General features: G+C 36.2%; 1 protein-coding gene across 1 annotated transcript in view; it reads left to right on the forward strand.

The window, feature by feature from the left end:
* RBPJ (recombination signal binding protein for immunoglobulin kappa J region) overlaps positions 1-18,098 on the forward strand; it is a 61,342-nt gene extending 43,244 nt beyond the window's left edge. Inside the window, exons 4-11 of the mRNA XM_039381438.1 lie at positions 2,150-2,315; positions 3,412-3,586; positions 5,053-5,190; positions 5,379-5,491; positions 7,604-7,744; positions 11,958-12,113; positions 13,032-13,135; positions 13,926-18,098. Of these exons, the coding sequence (XP_039237372.1) occupies positions 2,150-2,315; positions 3,412-3,586; positions 5,053-5,190; positions 5,379-5,491; positions 7,604-7,744; positions 11,958-12,113; positions 13,032-13,135; positions 13,926-14,241 (1,309 nt within the window). The 3' untranslated portion in view covers positions 14,242-18,098. The remainder of the gene's footprint in view (positions 1-2,149; positions 2,316-3,411; positions 3,587-5,052; positions 5,191-5,378; positions 5,492-7,603; positions 7,745-11,957; positions 12,114-13,031; positions 13,136-13,925) is intronic.
* Positions 18,099-18,374: the final 276 nt, after the last annotated feature.

Here is an 18,374-nt window from a genome sequence, read left to right on the forward strand (position 1 = left end):
TTTCAGTTGGAAGAAAAAGATTCTAGAGCCTTCATATGACCTGTGATTACCCCAAAGAATGAAATACAAATACTAAAAACTGATGCAATAAGCACATGAAAAAATGTTAATTGTTAAACTTTGAATAGATTGTTTCTACAAGTGGCTTTCTCTTAGTTCATAATTCTCTATTTATCAAAATTTCTATGCTTCAGAACAGTGTGAAGGTGGGAAAAGGAGCAAATAATTAAGTCTTTGCTGAAATGGATTATCAACATGGAGGAAATATAGCATTTCTGTTTGTTTAGAATTAAGTTTAAAAAGCAATCTGGGGAGCAGTTTCATGAATTAATTTGGACACCTCAAAAATGCAGAAATTGTGATGTCACATAGTGAGCTATTTTCTACAGATTCTCTTTTATAAGTGGTCTTTTTTTCGGACCACAATACTTTTGAAAGACGTTCACAGATATTTGAGCTGAATGGATACTGGTATAGCACCCATTTTGCTGTGTTTTACATAGGATGAATGTAAGTGAAAAATTTTGACTGCAGGCTTATTGTCAAGAAAGTAAGTTTGGGGGTTTTTTTGCCTGCAGGCAGTAATTTTTGTTCATTAGCACTGAGATGTTTTAAATAGCTGTAAAACAAAATCTGATTGTTTGTTTCTTTGACAAAGAATATACATTATTTGTGTCCATTAACTGAAAATACTACAAATATTTTTAGTTACTTATATGAATTCCTGATATTTACATTTCTTTAATTATGTTATTATTAACAGTACTTTGGTTTCACCTGTTAAGGATTCTGTTACTTAGAAGGACAATTTTGTATCTGTTAAATAAAGATTATTTCTGCTGAATAGGTGAGATAAAGAAGTGATTTAGACTGGATTTTTATACTAAGGCTGACTTCCACTAATGAAGATTTGTGTGATGTTTAGTAGAAGTAACAGTTGTACAAACATTTAATGTTGGAAAAGACCTTTAAGATCATTGAGTCGAGCCAGTAACCTGGCACTGTCCTCTCCTGCCCAGGACTCCCACAGATGCTTTAGAAACGGAATAATTTTATCCTCTGATCATTTTCCTGTGACTCAGAGCCTGCAGTTCAATTCACCCACGCCCTGATCGCTCCTGCCTGCTGCTGGGGCTGCCTGTGGTGCACAACTGGCTGCTGCCCCGGCATGGGGTCTGCTCCCTCCGCCTGGAATTCAGTTGTCCCAAGCCAAATTAAAAAAAAAAAAAAAAAAAATCTTTCCCACCTATGCAAGGTAGGAGTCAGTGCAGGATTTCAGAAGTGCCAAGTTAAGCACTACTCTAATTTGAAGCAAATAGAATCATTAAGAACTTTTTCAGGTCCCTCTCCCTTCATGCCTCCTTATCTCCCTCACAAGTGGATGTACTCTTCCTGCTTTTTTATCTTTCATCCTAATGAAATGACGATAAAAACACTGCAGTTGTTCACTAACTGAACCCAAACCTTTTCACAATTTGGGCTTTAACAATATACAGAAACCTCAAGACCAATGCATTGTATTATGCTGAATTTGATTTTGAGCATGTTGCTATGTGTAGACTCTAAATGGGTTGCAGTCAGTGCTGCTGAAGACTACTAGGTCTTATCTTCTGTAGTTACTGATGAAGATTAAAAAAATCATTTAATCCTTTTAAAAATTGAAGAGAGGCTTATGCATGGATGGAATAGAGTCCCTCCTTGCTAATGACAAACCACTAAATGTTTAGGAATAGTAGTCAGCAGTTGTCCATTAAATTAGTGTGTGGAACTGTTCTGTGTATGTTAATCGCTGCATCATGTTAAGCACTTACAAAAGCAAATTACTATAATAACTTTTGAGGCCTTTTTACTTACTTTCAGAATCTCTTTGTAAGGGTAGAAAGCATTTTCATTTTACAGAGGCGCAGACTGTCATATATTGAACTGGAAAGATACTCAGTGACAGTGCATCTACTGCTGAATTTGTCCTTACTTTTTCCCTTTTTTTTTTTTTTAAATTTGCATTTTAGAAAACCTTCAAGGCAAATGAAGGAGATGCCTGTACAAACTCAAATGCAAAGTGTGAATGGGCTAAGAAAGCTTTGGGTACACATCAGTTTGTTTTTCTGGAAAGCTGTGTGTAACGCTATCATTTGTTCCTCATTTTCAGGTTCTTTTGTCCTCCTCCATGTGTGTATCTTATGGGCAGTGGATGGAAGAAAAAAAAAGAGCAAATGGAACGGGATGGTTGCACTGAGCAAGAATCACAACCTTGCGCCTTTATTGGGATAGGAAACAGCGACCAAGAAATGCAGCAGCTGAACTTGGAAGGAAAGGTAGAAGAACTGTAGTAAACCACTCAGATTACTGAAAGGATATTATAGCTACATGGTGCATATTTCAAGGAATGCCCTTGCTTATTTTTGGTAACTTTTCTTACACTATAGCAGATACTACATAAGTGGTTTAAAAAAAAAATCCCTCGAAAATATGTAGGATGGTTGAATAGGTGGATTTAGTTCATAAGGTCATAACAAGATACTAACCTTTAATTTGTAGGTTCTTGATGCAGAGTCAATAAACTGTTAGGTGTTTGGTAGGCATCAGTGGCTAACTGAAATCTGATTTCTGGCCCAGACTCCACGTCCCTTTCCTTGCATGAATGGAAGTGTCTGAACATCTGCTGCTAGAAGTGGTCTTTAAGTCCCTTTGCATAAAAATACTATTAAAATACCGTCTTAAAAATTTGGTAGATCGTTTTTTACAGTGGTGTCAATTGCTTACAAGATTTTTTTTTAAAGGTATTTGTGATGAATTAAACAGTTGGAAACTAGCAGCACAAGTGTTCATTTTAGCTGGTTGTTTTATTAAACTGTATTTTATAGTCACCTAGTATTTCCAGCACTGTCTACCAGAAGTGCTTCATATATTGCTGAATAGGAAAGAATAATAAAAGTTCTTTTTGATATTTTTTGAGCTTCTGTTGTCACCTAGCATAAACACTTAGCCAAAAGTAACTTTCTCATGTTTCAAAACCCAGTCTTTCCCATCCTTTCAATAAAAGTTTGTCTCAACACATTTTCTACACAGGTAGCCTCTTGTGCATGCCCAGTGTAGTGTCTGTATGGCTATACTCAAGTGTAATTTTTAGCAGTGCTCTTAACCCCTCAGAGATGGCTTTGACACAGTTATGGTCTCCAATCATGTTTTCCAGTCCTGGAAAACTGTAAAGTAATGAGGTTGGGTGCTAAACTTCACAAAGTTAAACAGTAGTCATAAAAGAAATCCATAGGGAAGAGATGGAAAAAGCAGTTTCTGATCTGTTTTAGAAATTACTGCATCATATTTCCTATTTGTTCAGAATTAAATATACATAGTTTCTGGAACTGGGTTGACTTGAAAGAAGAAACAACAGTGTGTTTTCACCTACAGAATTATTGCACTGCCAAAACCTTATACATATCAGACTCAGACAAGAGAAAGCACTTCATGTTATCAGTAAAAATGTTCTATGGCAATAGTGATGACATCGGTGTGTTCCTCAGTAAACGGATCAAAGTCATCTCCAAACCATCTAAAAAGAAACAGTCACTGAAAAATGCAGACTGTAAGTATTTTACAGGTTTTTTCTATATGTAGCAATTAATTTTGACTCCTACTAAATTTTTATGTATTCTGATGTCTGATTACAAAGTAAATACGAGGACATTTTCAACTTCCGTGTTTTTTTGTTGCATTTCAGAATTGCACACATCAGCGTATTTTAATATATTCCAATATAGATAGGTTACACTGTTGAGTCTTATGCAGTCACAGCTAATTATTTAGTAAATACAGAAGGTCCACCAAAAAGCCTGTATTCTGAGAATTGAATCCTGGTAGACAAGTGTATAAAGACTGTTCTACCTCAGCTTTCCAAGCTTTTGGATCTGTTAAGCTGCTGTGATCTGGTGCTTAGGATATTTTGATCAGTATCAAAGAGATAGTGATAAATGAGTAGCGTCACGTTACCCAAACTGCACTTCCTTACATCACAGCCACCTTCTTACTCCTTCAGGCCATTTTCATGTTTTTATTTTTGTTTTGCATGGTTCCTTTTAAGTAGTTGGTTAAGAAATCTGTATGGTGATGTTTCACCCAGATATTTGCTTACTGTGATTTTCAGCTAACGGTATCTCTGGTGCTAATGTATGATTTGGAACATTTTTGCTTCTCCTCCAGCGTTTTTTGCCTGCATACCACTGGAGCACCTCAAGAGATACCCTTTTTTTTTTGTTTGTTTTTCTCTTTCTCTTCACTAGTGCTTTAAAAGGCTCTTCCATCTGTGTTGGGCTGGAACCCATTCACCTATGGAATGTGGATCTCGGGGCCGCTAGCTTGGCACATGACTAAAGGCAATCTGTTGCTGTGCAGTTCACACCCGTGGGCTCAGAGTATGCACTGTTGAATTTGTATTCAGACAGATAGTTTTGATGGACAGTGAATATGAACCAAGTAGAACAACAAGCCCATTTTGATGGCAAAATGTTAGTTGCTGATTTTTTTTTTTTAGGGGAGCAAACTTTGCGTTTCTCTCTCTTGAATGATCAGTAAGTTCAGATCCAAGAACATTTCAAGTTGCATGGTTATAATTTGACATAGTTACATCCGTCTTTCTTTCAATTGCTTGTGATTTGTAAGAATAATTTTTCTTTATACTTCAAATATACTTCAAATGATTGCCGAAAGTTGTCTAAGTACTTTGCAAGGGCAGGCTAAAGCTTCTGCTCAAATAATCAGTTGTTGGAGAAGGAGTCTTCAGCTGGCAAACACTGGCCTATTTGGCTAAGTGGCAAAATCCTATGAGCTAGCATGCCTTTGGAGAACAGACACTATGTTTGTTATCCCACTTGTATTTTGAGTATTTTTGGTCTGTCACAAATATAAATATTTCCTAAATTACCAATATTTGAAAATTATTTCTTGATTTCACGTATGCTTCAGTTTATTTTACAGTATTTGTGACTTTTTGTTACTTTTCTATGTAATAATGAAGTAATTTTATGATCTCAAGTCTGTATATGTTCCTTGCAGTATGTATTGCATCAGGGACAAAAGTGGCACTATTTAATAGACTTCGATCCCAAACAGTTAGCACCAGATATTTGCACGTAGAAGGTGGTAATTTCCATGCCAGTTCACAACAGTGGGGAGCGTTTTACATTCACCTCTGTAAGTAAAAACAAAGCAATATATCTTTTCACTTCCCTCCCTCCATCCTCACAAAAAAACATCCTGCATATTAATTGCCCATATGCAGATTTGTTTTGTTACTGAATATATATATTTGATGTAATAGTGTGATGTTAATTGTTGTTCTTATCAAAACAAATAATTCTGAAAAATCCTGTTTCATGCAGTGGATGATGATGAATCAGAAGGAGAAGAATTCACAGTGAGAGATGGCTACATTCATTATGGGCAGACTGTCAAACTTGTATGCTCAGTTACTGGCATGGCACTCCCAAGACTGGTACAGTTTAATTTCTCCAATGCTGTAATTAATTTATAGATAGCTACTTAATGTAATTCCATAGTTGGGTTCACATGGTTTACAATTTTTGGCTTTTTATGTTTCCCTTTGTTACTACATGTTTTATATGGAAAATGGCATTCACTTTAATGAAAGCATATTTTTATATCCGCAGATTAATTCTGTGAACAAAGATCATCTTGTAAAATAAGCATAGGATATTTTTCAGAATTCAAGCCTGCCAAAGTAGGTTAATCTGTCTATTTTAAAAACAGTATATCCCCTGTGCCGAAGTACTTTAAATATTGATATTGAATGGATGAGTAAAATATTTGCAGCCAGTAGGACTATTCCATGTGTTGAGTTCAGCACAGCTTTAAAAATGCTCTACTGATTTGAATCTAAAAGCGGTTCTGTGTACTCTTGAGGATACATTAGACCAATATCAGCTTCCAAAAACTTTTTTTAAAATTTATTAATACTATGAATATTAATATGAAACATGGGAAGTACCTTTGAGATGACCAGTTAAGGTTTGTGAACCAAAAAAAAAAAATTTACTTCTGGATACACAGTAGCAGTTTCTATAAATAAAGTTAAGTGTAATTACACATTTTTTTTTCTCCTTTTCTGTGTGCTTAATGCCAGCCTAAGTGGAATTTTATGTGACTGATAATAAATAATGCTTCTTATGAGATCTTCTGTGAAATTGTGGTTTGTCAGCCCATTATGAATTACATACAAGGCTTTCTCAATTCCATTTTTAGCTAGAAACAATCTGTAGAATGCACCAATGTAAAACCAGCCTTCCCTACATTTTACTAGGACTGTAATGAGAAATTCTTTCTCAATATCAAACTTAGATAAAACAGAAGATAATAGCCTGCTCAATGTAAATGGGACAAAATGATAATTTCAATAGATTTTCTTTTTTCTTAAATCGCGTTGTTTGACAGTGAAGTCCAGACCTGGTTACTACTGATCTGGTGCAAGCAAATGAAATGCATTAACATAATGTCACTTTATTTGTGGGCTTCCTGTTAATATTTTCTTATTGCTTAAAGGAGATGCCATCATTTATTATTCCAGAAGCCTTATTTGCAGGTAGAAATAGATTAAAACAAATTAGGCTAAAGGTTCCTGTTTGTTTGCCATATGCCTTACAGGACTGATTGGAGGTGATGTGATTAAAAGGTAAATTGCAGATGTTTTATAGGCTAATGCAAAGAACTTTGAAGGAAAAAGTTAACCTTGAAACATAATTATTATTATTATTATCATCATCATCGATATAATACCTTTTACTGTCATTAGAAATCCTAGAGGACATAGTTGCCTTTCTGATTGTCAGCTTAAAAATCTGCAAGCACATAGCTGCTACTGCATAAAATTAAGTATTAAACTTTTTTCTGGAAGTTGATTAAAATTACGAGCTACAGATTTTCCCTGACTGTAAGGGAGTAACTTTTTTAATTTTTAAAAATAAATTGGTAAAACAGATCTGAATTAAGTTAGCAGATTTTTTTTTTTCACTGAACTTCTGGATGTAAGGAACAATTATTCCTTGCAGTTGTCTTTAAGTAATATTTTATGACCAACTACTGTTAAGATACACTGTAATTGTTGTGTTTCCAAAACTCTAAAGGTATTGAGATGTGCTTAAGTTAATCCTTATTTTTAACTATTCTCCTTCGGCAACTGGTTTGCCACAGAATGTTGTTGATCCTGTCAGTGTTGGAAGCTTCTGTAGAACTGTATTAATTATTAAAAATAGTAATTAATAATAAAAATAGTAAGATAATTAATAGTTGCTTTTCTGCACTGACAAATGGAACAAAAATAGATCTTGCTGAAGCTTCAACTTTTTTTCCCCACTCCTGTAACAAAGATAAAATATATATGCATGTAGCACATTGAAGTAGTACTGAGTGTTACTTCAATGTTGTGTTCTTGTTTCAAAAGCATTGAGAATTATGAATCTAATATTGGTATTAAAACAGGAGGCACGTAAATGTAAAAAAAAATTACCTTTCCCTTCCTTTATTTTCAGTACATATGTAATAAAATACAGAAATTGTCCTAAATATATATATGTACTATTTTCATTCACAGATAATTCGAAAAGTAGATAAACAAACGGCGTTATTGGATGCAGATGATCCAGTATCACAGCTCCATAAATGTGCATTTTACCTTAAAGACACTGAGAGAATGTATTTGTGCCTTTCCCAGGAGAGAATAATTCAATTTCAAGTAAGTTGTTTAAAACTCTTTCAATAGATGAGAAGCGTGGTTGCAAAGTTTTCCCAGATATTCCCAAAATATGTACGAATACCATTTTTCCAGTAGGTTTTAAATGCAAGTCTGATACTTTGTATTGAAAAGAGAGGATGGAAAGCTACAAACTTCATCTGTCCCTTTCCAAATCTGTTTTTCTTTCCTCAAAACCTTCTTCCATGTCTGTCTAGACAATGAATTCTGGTTTCTCCAATAGAAAAAAATGGAAACAGACTAGGAACTTGTGCATGCAATCATGATATTGTGGCTTAACATATTGACATATGCCGGTGGAGTTGCACCACTCACTTGTGTGTCCATTTCTAGTTTACCACAAATAGGAAACAATACAGTCAACAATAGTCTTGTTTCATGGTGAACTCAGCAGTTGCCATGTCTTGCTCTTGGATGACAGTGTAAACGTAGACAGCTGTGGCAGTTGACCACAGTAACTTATAAAGCCACAGAAACTTGGTTTGTCTGTAAAGAATATAACTGTCTCAGAAGTATTTATTTTTTCTCCAGCAGATGGGGAAAAATACTGGATTTTAGTCTCATGTGTATGTTAGCATGCTTTTAGCAGACTTTCAGCATGGTAATTCCTGCCAGACTAACAAGACTGTGTCCAAATTCAGGACTAACTATTGCAATTTTCTTTAAATATGTCAGGGCAGCTCAAATAGCAAAGGGTGTTGAGAGATAATGCTGTGCTTCAGGAAGATGGGAAAGACTCAAGACTTCCTCAGAACAGCTGTAGCTTCTTGGGTAAGAAAAGTAGAGGTAGGAAAGTGGAAGGCTTGGTAAAGGTTCACTTGACTTCTGTCCTGAATTGGGACAATGGAACTAGAATATGAAAAACTTTGTTCTTATTTCAGTAAACATATTCATGTCCTGTGGTTCAGAAGGTGGTTTGATCTATTGTTTCTACCCACAGCACACGGCAGACATGTATCTATTAATATACTATATGATAGTATATAGTATGATATAGGAGAAGAAGACTGTGAAATGGAAATTACAATACCTCAGGAGATCAGCCTTACTATTTAATCTTTCTCAGAGTACTTTATGGGAAGTGCTGAATGAAGAAGCAACTCCTGCTTCTCTGACAGCTGCCTTAGTTTAGCATCCTGGAACTGCCTGTGGGACTATCAGTACATCCTACCACTCTTCAGTTTCTGCAGCACTCATGGAGCCCAGTCTGATAAGAGCTCTGAACTTTCCACATGGGTAGGAGTTAGATAAAAGGACAACCCCCTATTCTGAATTCTTTTAGTGGAGTTGGTACCTGCTGCTTCTACTTGCTGGCTAAAATCTTTTGTCTTGCACATTGGGCTGTTACCATGCTTTGGTAAGTGAAATTACTATGAACAATAAACTCTTTTTATCAATGTCAGGAGAGAAATCCTATTTTATCTGATTTTTATTTGGATTAGAAGACAAAGACCAGGGAAACAGCATGTGTAGTATCTTTCACCTGCCTGCTCTTAAGCATTTGCTTTTGAATACTGTTGCTGTAGTAGGAATCTAGGCAAACTATGGTCACTGTAAAAAAACCAAAAAACCCCCGAAAAACAAAACAAAACAAAAACCTACAAAACCCCTGAACTTTTCTTTAGGGTGACAAATCTCCCTTAGGTGAATGGAAATAGCACTATATAGAGACCTTAGAGGCTTAAAGCAGAGAGGCTGTAAAAAGTTAACAAGTGAGCATGAACCTTGAAATTCAGTTGCTGAAGTACCAGCCAGATCTTTCTTTCAAGACATGTGTTCTGGAGCATAGAGAAAGAATATAAATAATGCCTTACAGGATCAGAGCATACTCCATGTCTCTGTCTAACAGCAGCAATAGGAGTTGGTGCTCATGGGAAGCAGGTGGATGTGGTTGCTTTATGCAGTCCAGTGCAGTTATACTCTACCAGCATCCACACTGCTTGTACTAGGTGTTGTTAGAGGCTGCCTCCCTGATTCTATCTTTTAGTATCATTTTGTAGATTTGTACATCAATTTGATTACTTTTGAATGTGCTGATGTTCTTTTTCTGCAGTGAACTGCAGTGAACTTTCTGCAGAGTGGCAGAAAGTTCAAGAGGTTTCCTGTCCTTTGTGTAGTAAACTTTTGCTGTATTTGTTTTGAATGATGTAACGATTTCTGTGAGTGATTCCTACTTCCAGTGTTGCAGGATTTAGTGAGCAACAGTTCTGCATTCACTTTAGCCGTCAACATCTTAGTTTCTTCTCTCCTAGTTGTACAGTCAGTCTTCTCAATTTCTTCTCGTAAGGTCAGCACTCCTTGGTGATTTTAGTTGCCCTTTCTGTCCCTTCTCTTTTTTTCCTCCATGGCTTTCTTAGACAAGGAGACTGTAACTGCACACAATATTCCAGAGTTAGATGAACAAAACATCTACACTGGCAAAATAACACCTGATAGCTTGTTCTCAGTATTTTTTTCTGATGGTGTGCAACATTGTGTTGTCACTCACTGCTGCCACTGCACGTTGAGGTGGCCTTTTCAGAGAACTGTCAGTGGCAGCATTAGGAGTTGTAACTTCTGTCTCCATGTGGAGCCAGACCATGATGTTAAGGCATTTCAATCTTCCAGAGCCATCTATTGAGAAACTTTAGTTATGAAAGGAAATAAAGGGAAGGAAGTGTCCCGGGAGGTAAACTGCTGTATTTAGAAGTGGTAAGGAGGAATGTTTCTCTAGAATAGGACTCATAATCTTTCAAGGAGTTCTGTGACAGAAGTAATGAATGTGTTCCTGAAATGATTCTTCATGTAGCAGGACTTTGAAAACAAATTCTGTGGCGTTTGCCTTCCATTTTGTGGGTTTAGGAGATCTGAAAAAAGTCACTCAAGGGTCCTTTACAGGTTCATTCATTTTTTTATATCCATAGTTTTATTTGTCATGGCTCAAAGTGCGTCAGTCCGTGCCAAGAGGAATTGCGATCAACCTGTAGGAAAAATGTCATGCTTCAAAATAGCACACAACAGTTCCTATACAACATATACAACAGCTCCTCTTTTGAAGTTGGACTAGTAATTTAGAAGCTCCATATGTTTCTAGTGGAAGTATCATTTTGATCTTGAGCTTGGAAAGATCTATAGTTACTATCCATGTTGCACACTTCCCTTGCAAGCTGTTTTCAGTGCTTTTTTACATGATTATACCAGAGTGAAGACTCCACGTGAAAATTAGGCTTAGATTTTAACATCTGAACTGGTCAATTCACAGTAATTGAAGTTTATCTGACATTTTGAAGAGTGAAGGTTACTGTTATATACCTCGACATTCTTAAAGCCCAATGGAGGAAAAACAGGATTTAGGTATTAGAATTTTTGAGTCCCACTTTTTTTCTGTGCCAGTGTTTAACCTATACACAATTTCCTTATTGATTGCTAGGTGTTGTTGCTATTGTTCAGAGAGGCTTCTGTTGCCATAAGAAAAAGGTTCAGTGTATTTTCTGTCTATGTAGATAAATATATCATGGCTAGGCTTCACGAACGAAGATTTGGGAAGGCTCTATCCACATTGGATACAGTGATAAATATATATATGTGTACTAATTTAGTAATATTTAGAGGGAGACAGTACATGATCTTTAAGGGGTCTTCCAACCCAAGCCATTTTATGATTCTTTTATTCTAATTTGCAAGGTTGTTGTTTCAGCTTCTGTCCTATGTCTTTGAACAAAGACTGAAATATAAGCTTGTGTTTTCATCATTTTGTGGATGGTGAAGAACTCTAAAAAAAAAAAAAAAAAAGAAAAATCTTGACCAGGTGTAAATCATAACTAATGAAAAGTATTTCACTTCAGTCTGTAGCTGTTTTAGTCACTTTGCATTAATAGAATCAATTTTAAAGCAGCTACTTCTCATTACTGTAGTTTTTTGGATAATGGCTATTGAATAACATTAAAACCTAAAAAGTTGAACTAAAATAAAACTCAAACATAAGGCGAGGTGACAGTGTCATAAGTGATAGTTATGGTGTTCTCACAAATATTAGTTTTCTGTTAGTTTTTCTGAAATGTATGTAACTGTTTCTCTCAGTCACTTTGTTAGAGGAAAACATAAGGAAACATGTTTTTGCAATAATAGGCATTATTACTGACTGAGTTGGTTTTTGGGTCTGTGATTTGATAGACGTGTCTACAGATCAGATCTGAAACTTTTCTTTCTTTCTAAGGCCACTCCATGCCCAAAAGAACCAAATAAAGAAATGATTAATGATGGAGCTTCCTGGACAATCATTAGCACAGACAAAGCTGAATATACGTTTTATGAGGGGATGGGACCGGTCCATGCTCCAGTGACGCCTGTGCCTGTTGTAGAAAGTCTTCAAGTAAGTTTGCTGTTGGTTTTAATAAGCTCTTTTATGTTAGATTATTTTTGTCATACTGTTTTAATCATCATTTGGAATACTGTAGAAAAACAGTCTTAATGGCTTTATAAGTAGTAAAATTACTTTATGTTGTAATAATTTTTCTTACCTACATTTCAGAATACATGAGCCTATCCATCACAGGAATAATATTAGTATTGCTCTATACAATAAGACTTTTATTTCTTAAAATACTGTGGTAGTGATATCCTTAAGACTTCTGTTTTGATTATTTAGAAATTGTTTTTGACTCTTAGACAATTATAAATCAAAGAGAGCTTATTAAAATACAATCAGCATTCATCTGAGAAAAACTTAAAGCTCTCCTAACACATTCTCTGGAAGATTTTGTTCTCTGTTTTCAAAGCGTTGTTGACATCTGTTTCTTAAGTGACCACTATCAAAACTTGGAAATTCCCTCATGTTATCAAGTTAATTGGCAGTACCTTTTGTATGTGTTACTTCTTTATAGTTCAGTTGTGTAGGTTGTGTGTGTTTCGGTTTTGTCCAGCTGAATAGAAACAGCACTGATTACAGTTCTTGTTTGCATATGAAGATTTTGGGATTTCTTTGTTGTTTTGGGGGGGAGGAGTTGTTTGTTTTGTTTGGGGGTTTTTGTTTGTTTGTTTTGTTTGGGGGTTTTTGTTTGTTTGTTTTGTTTGGGGGTTTTTGTTCGTTTGTTTTGTTTGGGGGTTTTTGTTCGTTTGTTTTGTTTGGGGGTTTTTGTTCGTTTGTTTTGTTTGGGGGTTTTTGTTCGTTTGTTTTGTTTGGGGGTTTTTGTTCGTTTGTTTTGTTTGTTTTTGTTTCCTAATGGAGGAGTGTTTATTTTTATTAATACATATTTTTGGGGGAATTTTCTTCCTTTTTTTTTTTTTCCAGTTGAATGGTGGTGGGGATGTAGCAATGTTGGAACTTACAGGACAGAACTTCACTCCAAATTTACGTGTCTGGTTTGGGGATGTGGAAGCTGAAACCATGTACAGGTACAGTATTTTCTCTTACTTTCATGGTGATTACATTCTCCTGGGTGCTGTGAAGAGTGTATACTCATGTGTACACACTTAAGTGTATACTGTTCCATCCTGCAGAAAGAGATCTGGTTGCCAGCAGGCTCAGTATGAGTTAGCAGTGTGCCCTGGCAGAGGGGAGGGAGGGCAAACCACATCTAACTGGTCAAAAGAGGTGATTGTCCTGCTGTATTCAGCATTGGTGCAGCCTCACCATGAGCACTGTATGCAGTTCTGGGCCTGATGGTTTAAGGATGTCCAGATACTGGAATGTTTCCAGAGGAGAGCAGCAAAGTTGGTGAAGGGATGGAAGGCATGTCCTGTGTGTTACAGGTGAGGACTTTGGGCTTGTCCAGTTTGGAGAAAAGGAGGAGGACCCATTGCTCTATGCAGCTTCCTAAAGAGGGAAAGGAGAGAGGGAGGTGCTGTGCTCTGCTTCCTGCTGTCATGTGCCAGGATGCATGGGAATGGTTCAAAGCTGCACCAGGGAAGACTTAGATGGGACATGAGGCAACATTTCTTTACCAAGAGGGTGATCAGACTGGAACAGGCTTCCTAGAGAGGTAGTCGATGCCCCAGGCCTGTCAGTATTTAGGCATATTAAGGTTATTGGACCTTAATAAGATGCTTTAATTTTTGGTCAGCCCTGCAGTGGTCAGAGTGTGGACTAGATGATTGTTGAGTTACTCTGTTCTTTCTTTAAATTTCTCTGTTCTGTTCTTTAAATTTAAGTATATTCTGCTCATTGGACTCTCCTGTTTTCCAGATGCGCGGAGAGCATGCTGTGTGTTGTTCCAGACATTTCTGCATTTCGAGAGGGTTGGAGATGGGTCCGACAGCCAGTCCAGGTTCCAGTAACTTTGGTCCGTAACGATGGCATAATTTACTCCACCAGCCTTACCTTTACATACACACCGGAACCAGGGCCCCGGCCACACTGCAGTGCTGCTGGAGCAATCCTCCGAGCCAACTCGAGCCTCATGGCTTCCAGTGAAACAAACACAAACAGCGAGGGAAGTTACACAAGTGTCAGCACAAACCCAACCAACGTCACATCATCTACAGCAACCGTAGTTTCCTAACTACTGTTGTTTGTCTGGACTTTAACTGACTGTCATGTGCTACATTCAAGAGAACTGAACAATTTTTGTGGTTTCATGGGAAAACACCTTTCCATTTTAGGTGATATGAGTTGAACCTTGTTACCTGCAAGTGAGATCTTAAAAACAGAAGCCACGATAAAAAAAAAACAAAACAAAACAACAGCCGAAACATAAGAACTTTATTGAAAATCTATTTTTCAGCTGGTTTTTTTTAGTGGGCAAGAAACAAAAATGTGGCTGGGATACATGTTGAGCAAACTAGAAAACATGAACACAACATAGTTTTTATGGACCAAGGAACTTGTATAAGCTTTAGTATAAAAGGTACATTTTCACCATACCTTTTTTGTATCACAACATATAGTACACTTTTGTTACCAAATAGTTTATATTTTTTTTTCTCTGAGCTTTTGCTCTGAAGTATATTCAGGTTCCAAAGCCTGACCATGCTTGTATAATCTAATTACCATACTCTTCCAGTTTTAAAAAAAAAATATATATTTTTGGTCTGTGGCTGGAACTGTTCCTTTTTTTAAACTGAAGTCTTGTGACTTTTTATGGACTGAAATTGTTTTTATTTCAGCAAGTAGAACCTTGTAAAGGCCAGCATATTTTTTTTAAGATTATATGAAGTCTGTGCAAAAGCTTTAAAAAATGCCTCTGCCTTGCCTGCAATACATGCAATGTATGTTAACTTTAGTGCTCTGTTTTCAGTCATTGTTAATAGTTATTTCTGTTTTTCTTTTTTTAAATACGTATTTATAGTGATAATTCATGAGGTTCTAACATTACATGAGTTTTTTTCCTAAAGTGGCATCTCAAGCAGTCATATTAATGATTGTTCATGTCACAGGCATATGTTGGTGTTTTTGAAGGGTTGTTACTGGGTTACTCCCCCTCTTCCTTGCGCACTCACATTACATCTGAAAATGTTTCAGGATCTGTTCAGGTTTTTCTAATCTTGTATATAATTTGTATTAAATGTAAGTTAAATGTTTTATTTCAAAAGTGGAATGTTCCCAATAACTTCATTTGGCAGCATGTCTTCTGTCTTGTTGGCATGTAACTAAAGTACCACGAGAAGTATGTGCTACAAATGGGATTGGTAGGTGATGCCCTCCATCACTTGAGAATCACAACAAGCATGTTTTTCTTCATACTGTTCAGTAAATTAGGCCAGACTTTCATGTAACACTTGTATTGAGAACGTGCTTTCATTGTGAAGTGATCATACCATAATAACTAGAAGTAAATTTTATTACTTAGAAATGGGCAAATAGAAAATCATAAAAGCACTATGAAGATGTCAACTCCTCCCATCTTTGTTTCCTGTGGGTTTCCCTTTCCCTGCCAACAGCTTGTGCAACATTCAAGTCTTCTCTCCATCATAAATTCAAGGCTCATTTGCACTTTGACTTTGTTGGTTGTTGCATTTTTTTTCTTTTTGACTTTGCCATGTTTTGTCCCTCTTTGTAGACCTGCCTGCTTCATTTGTATTTGAAAGTATACCCCAGTAGTTCATTTGTAGTCACAGAGCTAGGCATAGACTTGTAGGACAAGTTCTGATAGTGTGATCTCTTTAAAAGCCAAAATACAAATTTCATTACACGTTTAGCCTTTTCTGTACTCTGAAGCAAAAGTCGCCACTGCTGTGTAAATGTGAACCTGTGGCTTCCTACAGCAGTGCATTGCTTACCAGCTTACCTGTTGACCATTTTCATAGGGTTTTTGTTTCTGACCACTTGTTCCAGTTTCAACACCCACCACCGTTTAAGGCATCGACTCTGCACCATATTTGCATACTCTGACGCTCCATTCTACTTGCTTGCTTTAGTGCTCCGTTGTGTATGAGAAGGATGTGTTCAAAGGAAGAGATCAGTTATAAAGCATATTTAGCAAATGGTAAAATCAGTGCCACTGTCCTCCTAAAATGTGCTTGTATTCTACCACAGGCCTTCATGTTTGCTATTCTGTATTACAAACTTGTTCCCGTGACAGTCGTGATGCTGGTTCCGAGCACTAGTGAATGCTGCCTCACCTCATCTCCGTTCCAGTGACCAAGGGCAGAATTCATTGTGGCCTTATCTCTGTTTTAAACTGTTTACTGGCATTTACTTGCAAATCTGTTTACCTTTGTATGTGCTATAAAATTTTGTTTTATCGTGTTGTGGCAGGAATCATTTCACAGTGTTTTTGTTAGAAGGACATAGGTATCTTACAATATGGCTTAGTTCAAGAGCCACAGATTTTCATCGGTAATTAGACTGAGAGTGACGAGATATATATATCAGATTTAGAGGGTATTGAAGACACCGTGATATACACACAGCAGGCAAACCATAACAAGCCTTTTAACCTTCAAAGACTATTTAAAATATCTTTTCAGAACTTGACACGTGCTTTTATACTCATTATTTTAAATTTTTTACATATAAATGCAATACTTTTTATATTCAGTTTCTTTACGTGCAGTAATTTTGCCCAATAGATATAATATTCCTTGACGTGTAAAGATTTAGCCTAATTTTTGCTGTTCTACACACTACAGCCAAGTGGGTCAAAAAAGAGCCTATTAAGTTCTGCTTACAAGACCATTTTAAACCCCATTTTTCCATTGGGCTTGTGGCTCTATTGTTGCCAGTAGTTATCTTGTAGTACAGAAATGGTCTTCCAGGTCCTTACTGTTGTTAATACGTCCAGTTGTTCAGATATATTATCTTCCTGAACTTTTTTCTGTGGGGTGATATTGTTACATATATTGGCCTTGTGAGCTGTTAATCAATTTTCATTATATTAACGATATCTCAAGATTTTGATAAAACTACTTATAGAATGTTTCAGTATGAAACTCTTATAACTGTTCAAGTCTAGCTGTTAAGTCTGCTGTTAATTCTGTATACATAGAAATTGAGTCTGTGTTCAGAATGTTGTTATAGTTCCAACTTTAGGAAGACAAAGCAAAGTGAGTGCTCTAATTTAGCTATGCCTTTTCTTATTTTCTGTTGTTTGGAACTGCATTTCAGAATTCAACACTAGCATAGTCTTTAATAATCTGCTGCTGATGTTTTTCCTAATTATTTGCCTTGAGGGCATCCCACAACTGTGTTAATAATGGTATTCTGTACTTCTTTTCATTGCACAGACTTAAAAGATCAGAATGGTTACCTGAAAAGACATGAACTCAAGACATAAATTGGTGGATTCCCCATATACAAAATATTAATGCCAAGTGAAACAAATTACCTATTGGAAGTAAGCTACCCACTTGTAGATTAAATGACTCCATAGAGGTGTCCATCTTGAAACTAAGATGCTCTTCAATTATTAACCATATTATTTACTTTCTTTCAAAAGCAGCTGTGTTTATGAGTACTGAACAAATGTGTATACTTTCCTGTGCCAGACTTTTGACTTTGTTTTCAAGCACTGTACTGTGGGATTGAGTGGCAGCTTTGTTAGAAAAAGAAGTATACTAGGGTTTCTACTTAACCCTTTTAGGACTGAACAACTTCTTCCCTTTAGAAGCTGTAAAATAAATGATTAGTTCTAACTTCGTGAACATTCTGTCTGTGTTCAGCACTGCGTTTGCCCCATCTGGAGGTGCTCTGCTAATGTCGGTTTTTCTTAAATCCTGTAGCATGTGTATACATTCAGTCTTAAAAGGGTTATTTTTACAAACTGTGCACCTGTAAAGTTTCTTAGCAATAAAGGTAGAAAAATGAGCAAGTTTTTACCATAATTTTGTAGAATTAATTGCTCAGTTCCATATTTCATCAAGAAAAACCCTGCAATATGGGCAGTTTTGAGGATTAAATAAAAGTGAAATGTAAACCACGTAAAAGTGTTCTTGTCAAGTGTACTCTGTGTGTGCATGTGCATATGCTATCGGATTTTTCTCCTACAAGGCTAAAGATAAAATGTCATGTTACTTTTGATGTGACAACCATAATTGAACATCTGTATGATGATACAAAAGTACTTACAATTTGAGCAGGTGTTGAAACTTGCCATGTTTTTGTGGATTTTTTCAATGTTAACCAAGGAGTATGGTTTTGGGTTTTGTTTGCTTGGTTTGATTTTTTTTTTTCCCCAAATGAACAGTGAGGTCATCT

This window comes from Pipra filicauda, unplaced genomic scaffold (genome assembly GCF_003945595.2).
Source record: "Pipra filicauda isolate LSUMZ 115617 unplaced genomic scaffold, ASM394559v2 scaffold223_size1779592_pilon, whole genome shotgun sequence".
Classification (NCBI taxonomy): Eukaryota; Metazoa; Chordata; class Aves; order Passeriformes; family Pipridae; genus Pipra; species Pipra filicauda.